This window comes from Megascapheus bottae, chromosome 12 (genome assembly GCF_031878675.1).
Source record: "Megascapheus bottae isolate mThoBot1 chromosome 12, mThoBot2.hap1, whole genome shotgun sequence".
Taxonomy (NCBI): domain Eukaryota; kingdom Metazoa; phylum Chordata; class Mammalia; order Rodentia; family Geomyidae; genus Megascapheus; species Megascapheus bottae.
Window position 1 is genome coordinate 26,991,188 of NC_143520.1, and position 25,285 is coordinate 27,016,472.

At 38.1% G+C, this 25,285-nt stretch overlaps 1 protein-coding gene across 4 annotated transcripts in view; it reads left to right on the top strand.

Moving 5' to 3' along the window:
• The first annotated feature begins 1,844 nt into the window (after nt 1-1,844).
• The window catches only part of Neb (nebulin), a 207,758-nt gene continuing 184,317 nt past the window's right edge, over nt 1,845-25,285 (top strand). For all 4 annotated transcript variants that reach the window (XM_090343110.1, XM_090343109.1, XM_090343111.1 and 1 more), the window contains exons 1-8: nt 1,845-1,880; nt 6,096-6,137; nt 8,412-8,615; nt 10,548-10,655; nt 11,086-11,190; nt 13,938-14,042; nt 14,885-14,989; nt 20,244-20,348. In XM_090343110.1, coding sequence (XP_090199236.1) covers nt 1,845-1,880; nt 6,096-6,137; nt 8,412-8,615; nt 10,548-10,655; nt 11,086-11,190; nt 13,938-14,042; nt 14,885-14,989; nt 20,244-20,348 — 810 coding nt within the window. The remainder of the gene's footprint in view (nt 1,881-6,095; nt 6,138-8,411; nt 8,616-10,547; nt 10,656-11,085; nt 11,191-13,937; nt 14,043-14,884; nt 14,990-20,243; nt 20,349-25,285) is intronic.

Here is a 25,285-nt window from a genome sequence, read left to right on the forward strand (position 1 = left end):
AATCTGAATGGACATACTTCTTTGCTTAGTAACAGAAAAATGACACCTGGTGGACGTCTTGTCCAGTGTTACCATCAAATGGTTTGGGCCAAATTTCATCACACACACACGCACACAAAACACACGCATACAAATGGCTTTTGACAGCTTCATGTTTGTGGAGTCTTACTCTCCATTTCTCTCACAGAAACCCCACTCACGCACCTGTATGTAGGTCACCTGGCAAGCATTACTTGGGTGGATATGTTTATCGCTGTGAAGATGAAACACATAATGTAAAGACAACCATTATGGAAGGGTCAAAGCCTCTCAAAAGTCATGTTTATTTTTTCTCAATTCTTTTGCCTGAATAGAATTTTGAGAGAGGATACAGAATGAGAAATTTAAATTTTACTCCTAGATGTTGAAAGGTAGGTAAAATTCCATCACCCTTGAATAGTTCTAAGCAAGCAAATTTGTTATCCTTTATCCTTCAGTGGAATTGATGAACAGGTGGTTTTCAGAAGATCATGCAGTATATTTAGCTTCTGAAATTTGAGCATCTCAACATCTGATTGGCTGTTCTTTCCACATGATAATCAGATTCACATGCACCACTGTGGCTTTTGCCTGGGGTTCTCAGGAGGGGAGAGTTGCGAGAGGATTTGCTGCTGAGGATTATTTGATAGCTCAAAGGTAAGGCGAATTTATGCCTTTTTTGGTAATGTTCTCTGGAGAGCATGTTTTAAAACTGCCCTGGAAGTAGTTTTCAAAGTTATGGGTCTTCTCTGGGGAGGGCAGTATTGAAATCCTATGAAGGCCCAACTACTCTGTCTTATTATCTACTCAGCATTTGTGACTCAAGTCATGGATTAACCAATTCTTGACCAGTCTGGGCTCTCTTTTCCCTGTAGAATTTTGCTTTTCATTTCACCTTTAATTTTTTCCCCTTAAACATTAGTACGAAAAAGGATCTATGTGTAATGTTCCTATATTTATCCTGTTCTACTAGGCTTCGTTCGCCTCAGAGGAGTGGCAGTTTCGCCAGCTTAACAAAACCAGCCACCCCAGGGTATTGGTTTACACACCAAACGTCTTTGGTCACAGGCACAGCTGCTCTGAGCTGTCATCCCACTTGCTGGCATTGAACTGAAGAGGCCTTGGGTCTTCCCTCAGTCCCTCAATTAGAAACAGAGACCAAAGATCTACAGTCTAAACTGTGTTTCAACTAATTCTTTAAAACTTTGCTGTCTTTCAGAGTTGAATAAGAGCTACAGACACAAAAGAAAAATAATCCATATTGCCAATGGTTTTTGGAGGAGGAAGTAACTCCATTGCCTTGAGGTTTCTATTTTTCTTCTCAATTCTATCAACAGCTTTCTTGTGTTATATGTTCAAATTGGAGGCCTAAGATACACTTCATATAATACTCTAGAGCAGGATAGAAAATGAAGGTCTCTTGAAGCTCAGTGCATTCCAACTCCTGAAAGCCAACCTGATGTTTCCTTTACTAGAAGTTTGACTTGAAAGTATTTATTATTCAGGTGTTTGGAAATCTAAGTTCTCTGTTTATTGAGCCCAAAGACTTGCCCCTCTCATCAAATTCCTTTAATAATTTTGTTTAAATGCTCTTGTAGAAATAGTCAAGATGTTACTGAGGGAATATGGAGAGAAATTTTAAGCTTTGTTTACAGTTGTCTACTTAAAATATCTTCTTCCCTCAGCCTGCAAAAATAATAGGATGATGTAGCTAAATTGATTCTAATTTATAATGTTCTAATTTCTGTCCTGGGGGTATATATTCTAACATATTTTTGTTTGTATGGAATATGAAAAGTTTGTAGGTTCAACTACTACTCTGGAAAATGGCAGATGACGAAGAATATGAGGAGGTGGTGGAGGTAAGATCTAAAAATAAATCTCAACTCTGACAGCACTAATACTTTATGTAGTGATAAAGACATAAAGGTGAATCAATCATTAGAAAAATAAAACATCTATTCTAACTCCAGAGTCAATATAAGAAATATTTTACATTCAGTTTCACTATATATGGAATTTAAAATCTTTTTCATTTTTGCGTTTTTTTTTTTTTTTGCCATTTCTGGGCCTTGAACTCGGGACCTGAGCACTGTTCCTGGGCTTTCTCAAGGCTAGTGTTCTACCATTTGAGCCATAGCACCACTTCCAGCTTTTTATTATGTATGTGGTACTGAGGAATCTAACCGTGGTCTTCCTGCATGCTAGGCAAGCACTCTACCACTAGTCCAAACTCTCAGCCAGAATTTTTGCTTGTCTTTTCAAAGAAAAGTTTCACAAAGACAGGCTTCTTTCCTTCCTTCTTTCTTTCTTCCTTCCTTCCTTTCTCTTTTTTTGTCTTACAGAACTTCTTTCTTTCCCATCTAACCTCAATGATTGAAGAGAAGAGGCAATGCTAGTAAATTGTGCAAGCTGAGCTGTTTGTGGGGGTTCACAGCAAGGGAAGGGGTCCTCATGCTATGAATCAGCTGGTTGAATATGTGTAGGGCCGTGTGGGTTCATGTAGTCTGGGTCACCATGTGTGTGAGATTTTACATGTGTATAACATACCCACAGATGCATGAAGTCATGAAGGTCATAACTTTCAGTCAATGCCACCTTCTCTCCAACTCCACAGTATTTGTGGAAATAGAACTAGCTTCTGCTAGATTAAATGAACCATAGTGAAAGTCTTGAAAAATTTCTTTCAGATTATTGGCAGAAATCTGACATACTTTACCAGGTTGCTTATCTTAAGTAGTCATTTGTTTGGAAAATGTTATGGCTTTTCTCCATCAGCTCTTTAACTTCACATTCTAGAAATCTAAAGGCTTGGGAATTCACCTGTATAAATACCTTGCCATGAATGGAAAGATTGTAACTATTTCCAATTAATGATTTAATAATATGATCATTTTGAAAATCTGAAATTAAGTACAGGAGCTATTGCAAGCAAAATTTCAGATGAAAGCACCCAATTTTATGATGACCAGTCTACAATTGACAAAGAAAATTTTATTCTATAAATAAAATTGCCTCTTCATTTAATTTTGAATATAGTCATGTTATGTAGCCCAGATTGTCCTCAAAGTCTCAATCTTCCTTCCTCAGCCTCCTCAAGTACAGGGGCTCGCTCTAGTTTAAAATCTTTATTACCTGAAGCTTATTTAAAAAAAAAGCAAGCCCAGGATGAATCTCATGTAGTATTTTATGCAACCTCTCTGACTACAATGCCAGTGAGAATACCCTGCATGGTTAGTATTCTCACTAGTGCATTTTATATATGTCTCTATGAGTCAGAATTATCTCTTTCAAACATTAACACATGAATGATAAAGTCTATTGAGAGACTTAAATTGTCTCTCTAAAGATGTCCCCTAGGAATTCTATGCTGCTGTCAGAAAGAACGACATCACCCCATTTGTTAGGAAATGGAAAGACTTAGAAAAAATCATATTAAGTGAAGTAAGCCAGACTCAAAGGAACTTAGGCTCAATGGTTTCCCTCATTTGTCATAATCAATAGAAACCTTGGGCTCTCCTAGCAGAGATTTGCAGTAGAGCAAAAACTTGATACAAAAGGCCATATAGTATGATGCTAAATGAAAGGATCTCTAGGATATAGAAACATAAGCCATATAATGAATGATTGTTGTTCTTTTATGTTATCTCTCTTTTGCTGTCCCTTGGTTATCTCATATTGTTACCGTATCTCACTTTGTTACCTGATTTATCAGATGTATTTGTATTTGGTTATTTCAAATTGGATAGGGAAGGAGGGAAAATAAGATGGGAGGGGGAGGAGGGTAATGGGGACCAAGACATGTGAAAGGGTATCAATGTATGTGAATTAATGCACCTTCTATCTGGCAAATATCATGCAACCCTTTTATCAATTACAGTAAAAAATATTAAAAAAAAGATTTCCTAGGGGAAATCTTTTTAAACACCAAGTTAAATATCTCACGTTTCTCTTAAAATAAATGCATGTTCATTTGTCACTGGAAATTGTTCTTCATGGTAGACGTGATTGAACTAGTCACAGAAAAGGAAGGGACTATTTTTAGGCATCCCATCCCTGCATTTTGTTCCCGTTACTTCTTCTGGATTTGACCAGCAGGTGCTAAACTAATAGATGCCCTTCCAGAGAATGTTGAACTGAGCTCTCTTTGGTCTCAGAAAAGATGATGAGAATGCGATGGTAGAAAGTATGACAGAATTGGTCAGGGAGAGTCAAAAAAACAGAGTTAAAAAAACAGAGGAACACATTTTTTGTTTTTTCTAAACATCTATCTCAGGAATCTTAAACAATTTCACTGTCATTCTGTATTCAAACTAAGAGGAAGAAGCATGGAGGTACTGTCTAATTGGCAGAACTAAAAAGAACATAAAAGTGGCATATGAATTAATGTCAACTATTCAAATAATGCTGCCTTCTTTGTAAGCTTAGTTCTAAGATATATTTAACTATGAGAGCCAATGAAAGGCAACATTTGATAGATCTGAAAGAGCTGCTTTTTCTTGGATGCTAAGCAAACTAAAAATAGTTGGGAATCATTCATTTTAGTTTGATAGTTTCAGTCACTTGTGTTTTATGTGACCACAGCCAACACTTCTGTGTGTCAGCAGCCTTGAGCAATGTTTCTTAAAGTATCCAAATGGCGTTTCCTGTGTGCTGATGCCGAAAGTGCCAGGGTGGTTCTCCGTGCTGTAAAAGCATAATTCTGTTGCTATATGTAAAGATATGAAGTGGGAAAAAAAGAACAGATTTCAACCTTTAAAAACAACACAGCAGCAGCTGGCCATGCCTGTAATCCTAGTTACTGTAAAAGCTAAGATCTGAGGATCACAGTTTGAAGGAAGCCTGGCAGACAAATGCAAGAGACCCTTACCTCCAATTAATCAGACAAAGTCAGAACTGGAAGCAAGCCATGAGTGAAAAAGCCAGAGTGTGAAGCCCTGAGTTCAAGGCACAGTGGTAGCACCCACAAAAGCAAAGAAAGCCCATTAAAAATTTTAAGAAAGTCACTGAAGAAGCAGGTGGCCTGCTGGCAGTGGTCAAATACTTTGAGTATTTACCAAACTAAAGTCAAAAGAAAGAAGGCTGCTGGAGGAAATTTTGCATTTGCTGTACATCAGTCAACCTCCTTCCCTCCCCCAGTACCTATTCTGATGTCAGAAATAAAAGAATGGAAGCACCAAATATAATGCATTTTTTTCTGGGAAAAATGAGATAAGAATTTCATTTTTATGCCTTGGCTTAGGGACCTTGGCCTAAACGAATCTTCCTTCTGTTTACCCAGCAAAGCTGGTGAGATTGGGCCAGAATTCCATTGTCCTCACACATCTAAAACAAAATGTCAGCCAGATCCTGGCTGCATCTGTTTATTGCTAGTGATGTCAGAAGGACACCAAAAGTAGACTTTATTGTAGATTTTGACTGCAGGCATCTTGCAGCCATCAGTGTCAAACTGCAACTCAATCCCTCCCCTCCCTCTCCACGTTTCTTGTGGAGGAATCTTTTCATCTTCCTTTCTTCCCTTAGCAATAGCAAGTTGTTATCATGGAGACCTATTTGGGGCCATGACATGATTGAAAAAAAGTCTAACCTTCACCCCAGAAGAAACTCCCATTGCTTATTAACCCAGGTATCTGGGAATAATTAAGCTGTGACTCTGCTTTTGATCTAATCATTTCCATCATATAATTCATTAAAACATTGACTTACACTGGAAGGTTCTGTGTTGATTTTGTTAGTAAATAGTGGGCCTTCTAATTTATCTCTCATATCAAATTCTATCTTGGGTACCAAAGGAAAATATTACTTGACCCCCAAAATGGCTTCTTCTGATAACACACCAGCCTTGAACCCTTTGTTCATCATGTTCACATCTTTTGGTGCAGTCTGATGCATCCACTTTAGCTTTCTAGGGCTAAATGTATTTCCCCACGTAGGAACAGCTGCCCTCACCAACTTACTTTCCATAGATATCCCAAATCAACTTAGCCAGAGAATTCAGCTCAGTAGTTCAGCAAAGGTGGGTGGGGAGCAATCACCTTACTTGATTTTCATGATAATGTTTTGTGCTCTGTTTCTAGTACTACACGGAGGAGACAATTTATGAAGAGGTGCCAGGAGAGGTAAGGTGAAGCCCATCCCTGCACAGATTACTCTCATCAAAGCATTAAGAACCTCCCCCACCCACTCTCCTATGGCCACAAAGATAGGAACAGCATTATCTGAGAGAAATCACCTACCTTGCTGTACCCAGAAACCAACCGGTGGTTAAAATCCAAGCTTTACTTGTAAAAAGATTTTTGCAGTAGGGCTATTTTCTATTAGAAATTAGCTGGAAGTCCTCTTTGATGTTCTTGATGGTTCTTTATACTTAAAGGTATGTTATTTGGTTGCAAATGTTTGTATCTGAATTTATTTATCCAATGTCAGAGCTTCATATCCTCAATAAATGTGACATAGAGGTAATATATTAAAAGACATACATATGTCATAGTTAGTGGAAACTTTAATCAATTCAATAATAACCCAAAGATTGTTTCACTGTTTTTTCTTCCCCTGCTCAACCATTCCCCAAATGTCAGGGAATGTTTTTTTTTCCCATTGTTTGAGGTATCTTTTAAATACAATTGTTGCTAACTGTGATAACCAGTGCCATCATTACTCTCAAACTGAAACATGTGGGATGAAGATGGACTTGTGAGGGATAGTGGGGCCTGTTGTTTCATTGTGCAGAATTGTAACTCAAAGGTTGCTATCTCTACAACCAAAGGTGGTTCCACCAAGAACTCTTTGTCCCTAGTGATTCAGTGAAATGTTCATTCAGATTTTAACACATTCTCCTAAATAGCCATTTTCATAAGTATTTCAAGTTGGAATTTTCTTTTGTTTTCCAAGGTGAAATACCTCTCATGCTTCATTTTCTGCATGAGCTTGTTTTCCCTTGACCATGACAAATAGTAGTATGGATGGTCAATCCTAAAGCCTCCCCAGAGAGCTTGTGACTGCATAAAAATGAACATCTGGAGATGTTGTCAATTGTAATGCACAAAAGAAGAACAATTAGAAATGATCTGACCACACTAGGAGGAATTGTTACAGAGGAATGATTTCCTTACTCAGTTTTGTTATTTTTTAATGTGATACTAGAACTCTTCCTTTGGGGAAGAGATAGAGTGAAGACTTGGCTGCTTATGTTCTTTTCTTACAGATAGTATTTTTAACCTTGGACTGGATTCAAACTGAGTAGATGAGTCCAGTTGTAAGAAATAGTAATTTCCATAGGGCTATTGTAAGGATAATTATCCCATTATGTTGTCACCATTATCCTTGTCCACCTAAGCATTTATTAGTGTAAAATGCTCCCCAGTTCACAGCAGCTAACTAAGCCAAGAAAATGGTAATCACATCTCATTGATGTGATTTATTATTTTAAATTTCATTCTTTGCATCAGACTATAGAAAGTGCCTAATTGCCTGCAGAAAATGCAGCTGAATTTTTTCTTATTCCCTTAAAAGTTAATATTGAAGTCCTTGGGCCGGGCTGTCTCAAGGCTAGAGCTCTACCACTTGAGCCATAGCACCACTTCTGGCTTTTTCTGTGTATGTCGTACCAAGGAATCGGACTTCATGCATGCTAGGCAAGCACTCTACCACTAGGCCATGCTCTGGTCCAAAGTCCAGGTTTTGAGCTTTACTGGGTTGTTTTAGACTTTTATCCCCCAATTATCATTTGCTTTTGCTTTACCTAGGCAAGATTTTCAAGGGTATAAAAATAATTTATTTCTGATTTATATGTTACCTTGAAGTACTTGGGTATTTTTATGTAAATGCAATGGGAAGGCAAGTTATAATAATTGGCCTTCATCATATAGTATGAAGCTAATTGAAAGGACCTCCAGGATATTGAAACAAAAGCCATATAACAAATGATTGTTGTCTTTAATGTACTATGTTATCTCTCATCTCCTTTGCTGTCCCTTGGGTATCTCATATTGTTAACAGTATCTCACTTTGTTATCTGATATATTGAATTTATTTGTATTTGGTTATTTGAAATTTGATAGGGAAGGGGGGAAAATCAAGACGGGTGGGGGATGGGGGGAGGGTAATGGGTACCAAGACATGTGAAAGGGTATCAATGTACGTGAATTAATGCACCTTCTATCTGGCAAATATCATGTAACCCTTTTATTAATTACAATAAAAAAATAATTGGCCTTCAGATTCAGGTAATGTAATGTACTTTTACATGGATATAGTGTGTTTCCATTTCAGACATGGAGGAAAAAAACACCAGGAATTTAAGTCTGACTTGCAGATAGAATAATAATATACCAAGATTGTGGTGAATAGTCATTGCTTTCATAACATTGTTGAACTACATGTCAAATTTCCAGACAATAACGGAAGTCTATGAAACTACAACCACAAGGACAATATCTGACTATGACCAATCAGAAACTTCCAAGCCAAAAATGGCCCAGCCAGAAGTGGCAAAGCCAACGGAGAGGAAAAAAGTCATCCGGAAGAAAGTAGACTCTTCCAAGTTCATGACTCCTTACATTCAACATAGTCAGAAAATGCAGGATCTTTTTAGCTCAGTAAGTTTTTCAAACTTCTACTGATCTGGGTTCTATTATTGAAAAGCTAGTGTTCTTGCCTCTGTTTTGGATGCCGACTGGCAGGTGTGTGGGGGGGGGGTGTGGGGGGGGTGTTGCCAATCCTGGGCTTGGGTTCAGGGCCTGAACACGGTCCTTGGACTTTCTCAAGGCTAGAGCTCTACCACTTCAGCCTCAGCACCATTTCTAGCATTTTTCTATGTATGTGGTACCGAGGAATCAAACCCGGGTCTTCGTGCATGCTAGGCAAGCACTCTACCACTAGGCCAAACTCCCAGCCCAGGTGTGTGTTTCTTATATGAAACAAACTCTTCTTTCACTGATAACTTAGGCTCTTGTGACTCATAAATTTTCATTTCATGCACTTCATTTGCACCACCACACACCAAGGAAAGCACAGACCCTATTTGTGTGGAGTTCCTGAATAAGCACAAGGCTAACTATAAAACAATTGCTGCTATTTTATCAATATTAGTCAGTCTAGAGTAACAAAATCATAAGTGAGGATTTAATTGGGGGCTAGTTTAGAGTTTAAATATATTATTTCATTTGTATTTGAATGGGATTGCCTCTTAAAACAGTAGCTAATAGTATCTGAGAAAGTCTTTAAGGTTATACAGCAAAGAAGAACTTGTAGTTTAGAAAAATCAGGATCAGACAAAGAACTTATTTGAAACTGAGACCAGAATGTTTAACTGTACCCGAAAACCATGGCTACACTTTAGTGTTCTACAAGGTTTAAAATTAAGGATGCTCAGGCCATTCTGCCTTGCTCATTTTATTGGTTTAAGACTCAGGCCTATATAAAAGGGATTTAAAAAGCTACCCAGTTATTTAATGGTCTCTGTTTCTTAAATTCCATGTTGAGTGCTGTAAGTTGTACTAACTGACATCAGTTTTAGACTCATTTCAGTGGATATAATTTTTTTTTTATCTTTCTTGGTGAGTTGAGGTCTCACAAGGTAACTTGATAACATGTCTTCTGGGGACCTGAAGACATGAAACATAGTTCTGAGAATATTGGATTATGCAGAATAAAAAACTTAATATGAAAAACATCATGCTCTGGTTGTTCAATAAATACTTTTTGTTAAGTGTTAATTGCTAGAAATTAAGTTTCTAGTTCAGAACAGTAAATGATTGAACACTTAGGTTTCTAACCGAGACTTTCTTGCCTCTTTTATCACTGCACTATTCAGCAAAGATAGGAAATTATTTTGTTAATTTATTGCCACAATCTCATTAATTCAATCACTGTGAACCTAGAATATTTTATATTCTAAATTTTAAAAATTGAAGTCACTAGTAATGAAATCAATAATACAGTTTTGATTGTTGCCTATTCTTTGAAGAATACTTTGAAGCACTGACAGTAACAAATTATGCACACTATCATTAAAGCAAGAACTTGTTGTATACATAGCAGAAATAGTAAAATTACTTTCCTTTACAAAGTATTTCATAATTCAGACGTTCCATTAATTCAGCTAACATCTCAGCTGTAATTAAGATTTAGCTGCAACTTCTGAATTGAATATTTTTTGCATTGTATTAGCAATCAAATCTTTTCAGATTTAACTCATTTTCTATATTTACTTTCTAAAATAATTGAGGCTCAGGCTTTGTATATGTGCATTCAAACAAAAGAAATTGAGATAATCATTTAAGGCACTTCCAAGACAATTTTCTACAACAAATTTCTGCTGTCCACAGGAAGTGATCCTATTTAGGAAGGGCAATTAACAAATCTATTTTAGTTTTTTGATGCAAGGAGGATATGGAATAAAATGAAAGCTGTTAAAACTGGCAATTATTAGAACTTGGAAAACTTAAAAAAATCAGATAGGGAAGAGTGTGTTACCTATGGTTTCTGCTGCTGTCTTTTAAGGATAATGTCTGATTTTCTTTTTTTAGAATAAATACAAGGAGAACTATGAGAAAGCAAAAGGACAGCCATACGCCAGCACATCTGACACTCCAGAACTTCGCCGAATCAAGAAAGTACAGGATCAGCTCAGTGAGGTGAATGTTGCTAAAACAAAGGAGAGAAGCACTTCAAAACTGTGTCTTACACTGGGGACTGAGGAACCTAAAAATGTGCAGAAGGAATAAGAATATGTATTTACTCTGAGTCTAGGCATCTAGAGAAAATATTAGCCAGAGAGTATGTTGCTGAAAATAGGAATTCAAGGAGTTTTTAGAAGGTTGGCTTAGCAGTTAGCTTAAGGGAGATAGAAATTCCCACTCACTCTGGTCCTCCTTGCTGGAACACAATGAGAACAAAAAGTTGCAGGCTGGAAATTCAGACAAGCAGCTAAACTCAGGTGTTCTGTGGATCACTGAAGATGAAACTTGACTTGGTGATGCAGACGTAGAGTGTTCCTAAGATGTTCTGCAATACAGTTAGGTATTCTTGATTTACCTGAACTCTAAGTGTGCATTATTTATGCAGGTGAAGTATCGAATGGATGGTGATGTTGCTAAAACTATCTGTCACGTCGATGAAAAAGCAAAAGACATTGAACATGCAAAGAAAGTGTCGCAGCAAGTCAGTAAGGTAAGGCCGTGTATGCATGGCTAGGCTATTCAATAATATGTGCATTAACTCAGGACACAGACAGACCTGATCCTTCCCCCAAACCTCCAGGGAAGTATGAACTGAATGCCCACATGCATGATTGAAGTGGCTCATGGGAACTTTAGGGGACTAAAGATTTCAAGACATACTCACATAAGCACTTGTGATTCTGCTCTTGGGTTTGCTGCACAGGATGCAGTATCAGTGTTGCTAGACTCTGTCTTTTTGTACTAGGGATTGAACTCAAGACCTTGTGCTTGCTAGGCAAACACTCTACCATTTGAGCAATGCCCCAAGCCCAGTGTGATTTGTACTGAGAAAAAATCTTGCTAATTGGCTCACACTGGCCACGAACCACAATCCTTTTATTTCCATTTGCTGAATAGCAAGGTTTAAAAGTGTGTACCAATATTTGTTCAGTATTGGAGCTCAACCCTAGGACCTTATACTTTTACTTACCTTCTCAAGAATTTGGGGACCTAAATTTATTTTTATATTCCTTTTTTATTGTAATTAATAGAAGGATTACACAGCAATTCCACTACTTGGCATTTACCCAATTGTCCAGAAACATGGACATACTAAATCCACTAGCACAACGATGTTCATTGCAGCACTATTTACCATAGCAAAGATATGGAACCAACCCAGATGTCCCTCAGTTGATGAGTGGGTCAACAAGATGTGGTATTTGTACACAATGGAATTCTATGCTGCTGTCAGAAACAACGACATCGACCCATTTGTTAGGAAATGGAAAGACTTAGAAAAAAATCATATTAAGTGAAGTAAACCAGACTCAAAGGAACTTAGGCTCAATGGTTTCCCTCATTTGTCATAATCAGTAGAAACCTTGGGCTCTCCTAGCAGAGATTTGCAATAGAGCAAAACCTAGATACATAAGGCCATACAGTATGATGCTAAATGAAAGGACCTCTAGGACATAGAAACATAAGCCATATAATGAATGATTGTTGTCCTTAATGTACTATGTTATCTCTCATCTCTTTTGCTGTCCCTTGGTTATCTCATATTGTTACAGTATCTCACTTTGTTATATGATATATTGGATGTATTGATATTTGGTTATTTGAAATTGGAGAGGGAAGGAGGGAAAACAAGATGAGGGATGGCGGTGCAGGGGAGGGAAATGGGGACCATGACATGAGAAAGGGTATCAATGTATGTGAAGTAATGCACCTTCTATCTGGAGAATATAATGTAACCTTTCTATTAATTACAGTAAAGATATATGAAAAAAATAGAAGGGTTGCATTATATTTGTAAGATAGAAGGTACATTACTTCACAAACATTGATGGCCCTTCTTATGTTTTTGCCCCCATTTCCTTCCCCCTACCCCCTCTCCTCATCTTATTTTCCCCCCTTCCCTATCCTATTTTAAATAAACAAATAAACATATATACAATATACCAGAAAACCAGGTAAGATACTGTAACAATATGAGATGTCCACAAAAGATATGAAAAATAACATAGTACATTAAGAAAAACAGTCATTTATTATATGGCTCTTGTTTCCATATCCCGGAGGTCCTTTCATTTAGCCTCATCCTATATGGCCTATGTATCTAGGTTTTGCCCTATTGTAAACCTCTGCTAGGAGAGTTCAAGGTTTATACTAATTGTGACAAATGAGGGAAACCATTGAGCCTATGTTCCTTTGAGTCTGGCTTACTTCACTTAATATGATTTTTTTCCAAGTCTTTCCATTTCCTTACAAATGGGACAATGTCGTTCTTTCTGACAGTAGCATAGAATTCCATTGTGTACAAATACCACATCTTGTTGATCCACTCATCAACTGAGGGACATCTAGGTTGGTTCCATATCTTCACTATGGTAAATAGTGCTGCAATGAACATTGTTGTGCTAGTGGGTTTAGTATCTCCTTGTTTCCGGACAATTGGGTAAATGCCAAGTAGTGGAATTGCTGGGCCATAGGGGAGCTCTATGTTTAGTCTTTTGAGGAACCACCATACTGCTTTCCATAGTGGTTGAATGAGTTTGCACTCCCACAAACAGTGTAGTAGTGATCCCTCCTGGCCACATCCCCTCCAGCATCTGTTGTTATTAGATTTCTTGATCGTGGACATTCTAACTGGAGTGAGGTAGAATCTCAGAGTTGTTTTGATTTGCATTTCTTTTATGACCAGAGATGTTGAGCATTTCTTCATGTGTCTATAGGCCATTTTTGTTTCTTCTTCAGAGAAGACTGTCTTTAAGTCTTTGGCCCGTCTTTTAATGGGATGGTCGTTTCTTTGGAGATTAGTTTTGGAATGATTCATTTTTTTAGCACTTGATATGTTTTAGATATGATGGAACCTGAATTTATTATAAATTTTCAAATTTTAAATGTGGACAACTAATTTTAAACATTCTACAATACTATGCAAATCAGAAGAAACTTGCTTCCCGACAAATGGATCAATAACCAATTGTTTGCAAATTATGAAAGGAATCTCTGGGGAAGCAGAATCACTAGTCAATTTTTTTTTAATTAGAAACTTTCAAGCAAATGTTTACTAATGCAGAGGAAGTGTATTAATGTTTACTAATGCAGAGGAAGTATATTAATATAGTCAAAGTATTTCTGGTAACAAACACATCAACTGCTTTTGCATGAGAATACCTTTGTCACTTCAGTTCTTTAAATCATTATGGATTTGGTAAGCTAGCAAAGGACACACCTGCTTTTTCTGTCTAGGTTTTATACAAGCAGAACTGGGAAGACACCAAGGATAAGTACCTGCTTCCCCCTGATGCCCCTGAACTTGTCCAGGCCATTAAGAACACAGCCATGTTCAGTAAGGTAAGAACCTCTGCCCCATGGCCACATCTAGCTTTCATCATTCCACCATGTACTCTAGAGCAACAAACTGGTGACAATCTATGATACAGTTCCCAATCATTTTTGCAAGGGCCTTGGAAAGATGAGAGAGTATGGGGTTGGGGCTTGGCAAAGAAGAGCTTCTGCTCTAGTTAAAGAGGGTGGCAAAACTGAGCTACCAGCTAAGAGATCAACAAAGTAGTAGTTGTATTTTTATATAAACCCTGTAGTACACTATGAGCATTCTTAGCATTCTTAGTAGAGCTGTGTGTGTGTGTGTGTGTGTGTGACAGAAATTGGAAAATTTATTCTTGGCTTCTTATACGTGTGTTTGCACTTGCTGCAAGTGGCAATAAAGTTACAAGGAAGAGATAAAGGCAAATGCATCTGCCCCAGTGAAAGTAAGTGATTTCAGGGTGCCGGGAGTTTAGCCTAGTGGTTAAAGTGCTTGCCTAGCATGCATGAAGACCCGGGTTTGATTCCTCGGTACCACATACATAGAAAAAAAAGCTGGAAGTGGTGCTGAGGCTCAAGTGGTAGAGCTCTAGCCATGAGAAAGTCCAAGGACAGTGCTCAGGCCCTGAGCTCAAGCCCAGGACTGGCAAAAAAAAAAAAAAAAGAAAGTAAGTGATTTCAGGAGAATCAGGTCAAACTTATTTAAAATGATTTGGAAAGGTTGGACAGGAGAAAGTTATCTGTGAAGTTCATTTTTGTGCTCACCCTGCCCTGGGGTCCCTTATGTTCTTGATGAATGAGTTCTAAGTTAGGTATAGTGTGAGGTGTAATCTTATTTTCTCACAGCATTTCACTCTTTTCTGATTTAGAAACTGTACACTGAAGACTGGGAAGCAGACAAAAGTTTGTTTTACCCGTATAATGACAGCCCAGAACTGAGGAGGGTTGCCCAGGCACAGAAAGCTCTCAGTGATGTAAGTGAAGAGCCATTGACATTTTGTGTGTAAACAAAAAATTATGATACCTCCTTTAACTTAAATATAATTTATGCTTTTCAGTAGGTAAAACTTACCGCAGTGGCTTCTCTTTGTGGGTGAGAAACTCAAGGCTAAGGTCACATAGGTAGTAGCAAAGGCCAGATTTGTGATCCCCAAACTAATGTCACTACTATCACTAGAAACATCTGTCACCCCCTCACCTCACGCCTTGCTTCTGATTGGAGTTGTTCTGTGACAGTGAAATAGCATTTCAAAAACTCCATCAGCAGTTCAAACACCTTTGCAAATTTTATATGAGGTAAGTAGTGTCAGTGAGGACATAGCTCTGCTGACGGAATCATCAAGTCTGAATTACAGGGTGACTGTACTGGCTACATAGGACCTGACTGGAATACTTACTGTTCCTATACTTACTCCTCAAATAGCTTTTTGGCAGTGGTATACATAGGGAATATTTCTGAGTTAGTAAAAATGAAATTTGTCAGAATTTTTATATCTAAGACCTTGAAAATGGTACATAAGACAGACTTAAAAAGCCCCAAGATCCTCAGCATTGATCAGCTGCAGCAGAGAGCTCCATTTAGGCTTCGAACTTGCCCTCCTTCGTTATTCATTGTTTGATTGATTGCCCGTCCTGGGGCTTGAACTCAGGGCCTGATCACTGTCCTTGGGCTTTCTCAAGGCTAGAACTCTATCATTTGAGCCATAGTACCTTATGGCTTTTTCTGTGTATGTGGTATCAAGGAATTCAACCCAGGTCTTCATGCATACTAGGCAAGCACTCTACCACTAGACTAAACTCCTAGCCCCCTCCTTTGTTTTTTAACCACTGAATATTTTGGAAGCCATATTGAAAAGGCTACTACTCTAGTTCTTAGTAGAGTAGTGTACTGTAAAAGCACATGATACAAATTCAGTTGTAAAGAAGACTTCAGAAATCTTTTATATTTAATATAGACTTAAGGCAATTAGGACATTGAGACTTATTTACAGTTGATCCTGGTGTGTAACTTTTTCCCTGAACTGAAATTGTGCATACCCATTTGATGGGCCTCCATTTTGGGGGTCTGATTTTTGTTGCCTCTTACCTGAACATCAAGTGAGCACATTTTCCATCCCACTTTCCACAGGGTTGGTTAAAGATTAGGGCCAGTGGCTCTCGCCTGTAATCCTACCTGCTTCGGCTGTGATATAAGAATCCCAGTTTGAAGCTAGCCCAGGCAGAAAAGTCTGTGAGATTCTTAACTCCAATTAACCAGCAAAAATCTGGATGTTAATGTGTGGTTCAAATGGTAAGAGCACCAGTTTTGAGTGAAAAACTCAAGTGAGAGAGTAAAACCCTGAGTTCAAGCCTCATGACATATTGTATGCCAAATAAACTCTTATCCTTCCATGAGACAAGTGAGGAAATAAAGCACATTTAAACAGATTTTGAGATCACCCAGTACCTGGTACCAATTATAGGGTATGGATAATTCTTTTATATGTGATTCTAAGATAGCTTTTTGGTTCATATATCATGAAAGCATAATGCTAGTATGAGGCCTTTATCAAGTGATCAATGTCTATTAAAAGTCAGTTGTGCCTATGCTTGTAAAGATGGCAGAATAGAAAAGTAATACAAGAAATTTCCATCTTTTTCCCATGAGAATATATAATCACATTGACAAGATGAAAGTCTACAACAGATTAGGAAAAAGGTAAAAGCAAAACAAAACACAAATGGTATTTGCTATAAGAAAGCACATGTGGAGGTGATCTGAGAAGACTGTAAAAGGTGATGATAAAGAAGGGATGGTAGCTCTGAAGAGAAACATTTCAAACTGTAGGAGCAGCTTGAAAGGACAAAAGGACAGGGGTGAGATGGAGTGTTAGAGAAAAATGAAATATGTGTGTGGCTTATCTGAAGGGCACTTGTGAGACTCCTGGCCTTGATACCTTAAACATCAGCTGCAGCACAATAGGATGAGGCATTATGAGGTACAGTACTGAAGAAGATACAATGGGATAAAAGTAGAATCTGGAGAAATTTTGCTAGGCAGTAGAATATTTTAATAATACGGATGAATAAGCAACAATGGTGGCAAAGAAGAATGAAACTCGAAGGTAATAAGTATTAATAACTGCATTAAAGACATTAGATATGGGAAACAAATGAGTTCTAGATGAGTTGATGACATGGACTGAAGAGCTGGGGCACCTCTGGTAAAATGCATTAGTAGAGAGAGACATAGACTTGAACTAATAGCAGGAGTTTTTAAATCGAAGTATCCCATGGATAATCAGAAATATGGTACCATTGTGAACAAGGACAAGGATTTAATATTTATAAGTCATCATAGCAGTGGTAATAGCTACAGATGTGAAACCAATGTGAAAGGCCAAACAGTAGAGGACAGAGTAGGAGAGGGCACTCATAGATTAGGGTATCAGGAAAGGAGCCAGCAAAAGTACAAACGAATGAACGGAGAAACTGAAAGGGAACCAGGAAGTGCCGTTATGTAAGCCTAGAGAGAAGTGTCCAAAGAGACACTTAATCTCCCAGTATCTCCGTTTATCCATAAAACAGAGATGAAGGATTATCTCAGTGCCGCTCTCATGTAATGGACTTGAACGGGTAAAGTTGACAATGATTTTTCAGATATCAAAATAAAAGACAGAATAGAATACACAATAACGTCTTCCTCAGGAAGACGTGGACATAGCTTTAATTTTTATTTTATACCAAATGCACTTAGTATCAGATTACCAGCGTGGTCGTTAATACTATTGTCAGCCATGAACTTGTATTATTATTGGGCACACAGCCCAAGCAACCTGTTGTTAACAGACCATCCCACCAGATAGGCACATAGCTTCCCAGCTAAGGGCTTCGATTTAGAGGCTCCCTGCTCGCTGTCTTCTACCTTCTTCCTGTGTCCCAATGGGCTCCACTTATCATGGGTTTTTATTGTTGGTGTTTTTTTGTTTTGTTTTGTTTTTTTGTAGGTCATGGGGCTTGAACTCTGGGCCTGGGTGTTGTCCTTGAACTCTTTAGCTCAAGGCTACTGCCCTACCCCTGGAGCCACAACACCACTTCTGGTATTCTAGTAGTTAATTGGAGATAAAAGTCTCACTGACTTCAGTGCCTGGACTTGTTTTGAACCTTGACCCTCAGATCTTAGCCTCCTGAGTAGCTAGGATTACAGATGTGAGCACTGACCTGCCTTGTTTATCATGTGTTTCTTAGAAAAAGAAAAAAAAACATACTTTGCAAACATTTAGGAGCTTATCTGGAATCCAGAATTCTAACTAGACAGAATGCTGAGCATGGTTCCTGAAAATGTCAAGCTTCTGGGTCAGATTTCTCTAAAACTTCTTGACAGGATGTCATACTTAATAAGCATTTCTAGTGTTCAAATGTTTCTTTCTCTCTAAGGACTTGCCAATCATGGGAAATTTCAGTGGTCCCTATATTTAACGTCTTAAAAAAAATTGAGCAGTGAAATTTATATATATTTAAAACTATCTTTCATATCCTAGTTGATTTGATGTTCAGGAAACATTTTGTTACAGGCACTAGATTGGTATTATTAGAATAAGAGAAAGGCTTGGTTAAGGTATAAGATGATTAGGACCTTGGAAATAATCTAACTCATTCATATACATATGTATATATAAATGTATATGTGAGCTTGACATGTATATTATGAACACTATCATGTGGAAGGAAAAGTAATTTGTAGGAGTCTCACAGTTAGGTGATGAGTTGGGAGGACAACCCTACTGTTCCTTCACTGCCTACGTGTATAAGACACATGTACAGAAACCAGTCATTGAATCCTCCTCTGGTCAGGTACCATGCAGACCACTTGGGTACCTAATTGGAGGCCATTCCTATGTTCCTGGTCTATGGAGAGACAGACTTGTAAACAACACATATGGCCAGTGTCATCTGAGAACCTCCTTACAGGAGACAAGGGCTATTTGGATTGGGATCTCAAGAAAAAGTTAACCCAGAGAGGGCTTAGGAGAGAAAGCCATGCTGTTCTGAGATAAGAAGGGGATGACGTTCAGGACCCCTAGGAGAAGGGAGAGTTCAGATGTTCCCAAGAGAAGGGACAGTGTAGATGAGGTTCTGAGGAAGTAAGGAGTATCTGTGTCTGAGGCTCTATGAGCAGTTTTTCCATTGGGTATGTAGCTTAGGAGTCGAACATGTGCCTAGCACAAGCAAGGGGGAAAAAGATTATGAATAATCTGAATAGTTTCTCATTATTTAAGGACTAAGAATAGTAGAAGAATCCAGAAGAATCAGGATGAAAGGAAGCCAAGTGAAGGCTTAGAGTGATTCATGGGACCCTACTTATTTAAGGCAACAGAGCCTTTTGCAGGGAAGAAAATAAGGGAGAGTTTGAATTGTGTCTGTGTGAAAAAGAAAAAAGGACTAATGAGCTAGACACAAAGTGCAGCTGGACAGAATGGACTGGATTGCAGGAGCCATGTCTTGTGAGAGATGCTTCTCAGAGCCAGGGTAAAGGTCAAAAGACAGGGATGTGTTAGAGAAATGTAAGTGTACAGTTGTTCTTTCCTCTTGAAAAGAGAAAGCTGAGAGCAACATGGAACTGATTAGGAACCTAAAGAGAGGGTTGGAATTTTAGATTAGCCTCTGAGAGAATGGACTGACTAGAAACATGTCATGAGATGTTTACAAAGTTCACAGAAATCAAAACTGACTAGACATGGATTTCAAGTTAATTGCTTGGTTTCAAAGTCTCCCTCCCTTGTACCTTCTTCTGGCATCATTCTCTACTTATGTCATTACTGTCCTACTCATAGATTTTATGTGGCTTTCTTTTGTAGCCCTTAGCCCTGGGCATAAGAAGTATGTAACTAAGTAGTTTGAAATAGAGATGATCTAAAACTGGAGGGTTTATGTGGATGTGAAGAAGAAAGAAGAAGTTGAGAATTAGGATGCCAGTTAAAGTAAAAACGTTGTAGTGCCCGGTCATGGTGAGAAATAAAATGGAGGAACAGATCTAGATCCCAGACTGCTAGGGAAAAGTCCCAATAATAATAAAAGCCAGGGCATGTAATATGTAAGAGGCCAGATTATGATATCATGGTGCCCTAAAATTGAAGATACCCTACAAAGATGAAAACATTGTTCTTTTCTAAAATACCAACAACTGGAGCATGAAAAATAGCATCATTTTCTATGGCTTATGAGCATTCCTGTCTTTTATTTTGTCAGATTGCCTACAAAAAAGGTCACACTGAACAGCAAACTCAATTCACATCTCTGCCAGATCCCCCAGACATAGAATTTGCCAAAAAAGTAACCAATCAAGTGAGCAAGGTAAGTAAACAGGGGGGGACACCATCACTCTTGAAACTCTGCTTCATAATTTCAACCATTAAAGAGATAAAGGTAAGCCTCAACCCAACACCCAAACATAAAGAGAATTTTTACTGATGGTTCCAAAACTTCACGGCAATAAATCCACGAATAGGATAAACTATGTTCATGAGTGTGTGGCTTGTTGGATGACTCTGTCATTTTTAAATGTCAAAGGTAACTTTTGGACACAGAGCTTAAGTCTACATGTCCCTTGACATTTTTAACTTCTGGGAGTGATATTAGAAGAATAGCTGAGTTAACCACACCCTTCCATGGAAGATCCTGTCTAATTCAGTGGGAGGGTAGCATAGCACTGTATGCCATCAGTCAGATGTGAGCAAATGAGAATTTGCGAGAGTACATAGCTTAGTTATAGCAGTGGGTAGTGCTTCATAACTATTCAGGTCCAGGCAAACAGCTTAGCCTACCTATATTTAGGCTGATAAATAAGCTCTGAAGAATGTAGCTCTGACAAGGAATGCCAAGAGACAAATGGTCAACTGATGTTGCTTAGTTAAAGTCCTGTTTAAAATTGGTCCAAACCAGACCACTTTCTCTTAGGATTCTGCTGCTTTTAAGTATTTTTCTTTGTGGGAGGGGCAGTATTTCTTAGGCAAATGAGACAGAAGAAAAGATAGGCAGGACAAAATTTATTCAGGGATATGCTTAGTGTCTGATTTTGTAGATTACTTAACTGTTTAGCTAGGGACTGTTTGGATAAAGAATTTAGTAAGCATAGTAATATTTCACTAACAGGAATCTGACACATTCCCCAGGGATAAGCAGAAATTAACTTGAAACTAGTTTGGGATGCCTACTTGTTTTTAAACAGTCATTTAGAAATAAACCTGTTTTTAATTTTTATTTAAAGGAAACTTTACCTGTTTTTAATTTTTATTTAAAGGAAACTTAAAAAATAATCTTACTAAGAAAACATTATTTTACCTTATTTGATTGTGTAATTGCAATATGGGTAATAGATTTATTTTTATAAAAACTTGCTATTTGGGCTGGGAGTTTTGGTCTAGTGGTAGAATGCTTGCTTATATCATGCACAAAGACCCAGGTTTGATTCCTCGGTACCATGTATGTAGAAAAAATCCAGAAGTGGTGCTGTGGCTCAAGTGGTAGAGCACTAGCCTTGAGGAAAGTCCCAGGACTGGCAAACTAAATAAAAACTACTTTTGAACTTTTCTATAGCCTTTTCCCCCAAAATCTAGGTTCATCCTTCAGATCAGAGTTGTGCTTTTCAATATCATAACCACTAGCCAAATAAGACTTAAACACTTGAAATGTGACTGGTAAAAACAGGCTGTTAGTCAACTTGGGCCTCTTTGACCGAATACACAAACTGTGGGTGGCTTAAACAATAGACAATTGTTTCTCACTGTTCTGGAGGTTAAAGTCCAAGAACCAGTGTTTTATTGAGACAAGCCATATAATCTCCCTGTGTCTTCATTAGTGGAGACAATGAACTCTGGGCTCTCTCTGGGCTCTCATGATAAGAACACCCATTCTATCCCAGTAAACAGACCCTGTGGCCTCACCTGAACCTGATTACTCCCCAACGATCCCACCTCCAAATCCCATCACTTTGAGAGTTTAAGTTTTGGACATATCAATTTGGGGAAAACACAAATTGTAAGAGCATTGAGACATAGACACTGGATCTTACATGCTTACTATGAAAAGAAGACTGTGAAATAATAGTTCATTGATTATTTTTATGGTTAACTACATGGTGGAATCATTATATTCTGGATTTACTGGGCTCAGTGAGATGTATTGTTAAACTTAATTCCCCACCTGTTCCATGTTTGTATTAAGAAATACGAGTACTAGAATGGGCAACATTTTATGTCTATTGGACTGCTCTATTGTAATTGGATAAGGTAATACAGTATTGGCTTAGAAAGTATTTCCAGATTTGGATTTGTCCTTGAAAGCACTGCCCTTGTAGAATAACAATATGAGCTAAAGGGAGAGCAGCTGTGGATAAAGGTTCCTGGATTTAGGCCAAGTGATGTAATTTATTCTCATTTTTTTAAGATTATCATATTCGTAGTAACTATTGTACATCCAAAATAATAGTCATGTGCTGGTGGCAATTGATCTAACAACAAGCTACCCAAAGAGAGAAAGAGGGCTTCGTCTTATCTGTGGGGTTTCTCCCTGTGTATTAAAGTCTACTCTACTCTCAAAATACTTGGACCCATATTTCAGCAGTAGTATCTTTTTTTTCTAAACAAAAACAAACAAAAACCTCCCTTATTTAGGACTTTGACTCACTGTTAGGACTTAACCTAATTAGGATTTCCAAAACTACCTTTTGGTCAGTCATAGGGCTTGAACTCTGGGCCTGGGCACTGACCCTGAGCTCTTCAGCTCAAGGCTGTTACCCTATCCTTTGAGCCACAATGACACTTCTGGTTTTCTGGTGGTTAATTGAAGATAAGATTCTCACGGACTTTAGTGCCTGGGGTGACTTTGAACGGCGATCCTCAGATCTCAGCCTCCTGAGTAGATAGGATTACAGGTGTGAGCCACTGCACCTGGCTCTTTTTTTTTTAAAGAAATGTCACTCATTAGCTATAGTAGAGCCAAGTATTTAACTTATGAGTAATTCTTTTTTTTAAATTGTATTTTATTGTTGGGGTAATGTATAAAGGGATTACAGTCAGATAGTGGGTGTGTTACTTCTTGAAACTTGATCTCCCTTCTCATGTTTTTGTCCCCTTTTCCTTCCCTCCACTCTTTCCCAATCATCTTGTTTTCCCCCTTCCCTTCCCTATTTCAAATAAACAAACAAATATATAATATACCAGGTAACAAAGTCAGATACAGTATGACGCTGCATTCTTTTTACCAGTCTTCCTTACTATGTCTTTCAGAATAAAGTTTTTACCTTTTTCACTAGCCAGAGTTAGGAGCATCATCTCCTGGTTTGGATACATTTTGTAGCTTTAGTATATAGGTGGACAAGCAGAGTTGTTCACATCAGAAGTATCCCAAGTAAGGTGTTGGCTAAACATAATTTTTTTAATTTGCTATAATTTTTTTATTAAAGAATTTATTAACATTGATTTTTACGTCATATTTCAAATGACGCATTAAACCAGTATTCAAGAAGGGAATCTCTAGATACAATCACTGGCACTTAGATTTCAGAACATAATTAAAATTAGGCTGAGGGTGTGTATGTCACAGATACATATTAATCTATGTAATAAAACATTATGTCTATATAAACATAGAATTTTGAATGCAATAATGGGAAGACCTTTTGGTTTCTCTGAGTCTGTCTCTCCTGTTCAGTTTCACAATAAGAGAAATATAAAATTTTCAGACTAGAATTTCCAGTTGATATTCAACTGGAATCTAGAATGTTCTAAAGGAAACACACAGTATAAAGCTCCCGTCTTCTGAAAAAGTGAGAAGTCTCCTTTTGAAAGGGTCCAATTGATTGCACCGGAAGAGGAAGGCTACCTGTGCTCACTGTGGCCTAAATAAATGCTAGTGAGGACCTATTCTGTCCATGCTGATAGGATATCTTTTCTGTAAATAGGGCTTCCAGGAGTCCTAGTGTTTAGCTTCTCACAGAAAAAGAGAGATGTGATTAGCAGGCTTTACATTTCTTTCTGTTCATCTACTACATAAATTATAGAAGCAAATTGTAGAAGCAAATTATGAGGGGCCCAATGTGCAGCCCAATGGAAGTTCTCTTAGATGCCCTCTTGAGAGGAGGGACTGTGGTTTAAGGAAGCAGTCACAGTATCTATCCACAACTGGTCACCTTCTCACCCACAGAAGGTTGCAATCAACCCAATATATTTCCCTCCATTTAACAAAACCCTACAGAAAATTAAATCTTTTTTTTTCTTTCTTTTCTTTCTTTTTGCCAGTCCTGGGCTTGAGTTCACGGCCTGAGCACTGTCCTTGGACTTGCCTCAAGGCTAGTGTTCTACCCTGAGCCACTGCACCACTTCTGGCTTTTTCTATGTATGTGGTACCGAGGAATCGAACCTGGGTCTTTGTGCATGCTAAGCAGACACTCTACCACTAGGCCAAACTCCCAGCCCTAAATCTCTTTTCATTGCTTTCATTGTTAAATCCTAAGGGTAGGAGGCCTGATATGGGGGTTTCATCTTGATGCGTCACACAAAATGTTCACCACACACTCACTCCTTGTCAGCTTGCAGACTGAGACTCCTTGGCTGGCAGATAAAGGGGCCCTGTGGGTACCTGCATGTGTCTTCTTCTCACTACTCCAGGAGCTGCCCATGTTTTTTGAACTCTCTACTGACTAAAGGGAAGGAAGGAATGTTCAACATTTAACAAGCCATAGTCTCTTCTCTTGTGTAGTAAAAAGGCCCCCAGATTTGAGCACTAAAGAATGAATTGTGAGCCATTCATCTCTACCCTGAATGATTTCAGGAAGAAATAACAAGCTTTGGTTCAAAGAAGAAATCTGGGTGGTTTTATACTCTGTTCTCCCTCTTAGTTTAGTCTTTAGAAAATCAGACATCTATTAGTATAAGAATTAGTCACTTCAATTTTTTTGTAAACAATCCTACACATGCAGTACATATTACTCAATAAAAGCCCAGAGGTGGGCTTATTAAGAACACCGAGTGCTGTTTTATTTATGATCAGGTACTGTTTCTTGGCTTTGGGATGCATCAGGACAAATTGCTCTTTCTCAATCCTGGAATTTTATTCCTTTCACAGAAAACTGGGGGGAGAATAGTATCCATGTTAAAGAGAAATAGAGATTAAGAATTCTTGACCTGCTAGGCACCTGTAGTTAATGCTTATATTCCTAGCTATTCAGGATGCTAAGATCTGAGGATCTTGGTTCAAAACCACCCCCAGGAAGGAAGGTCTGTGAGACACTT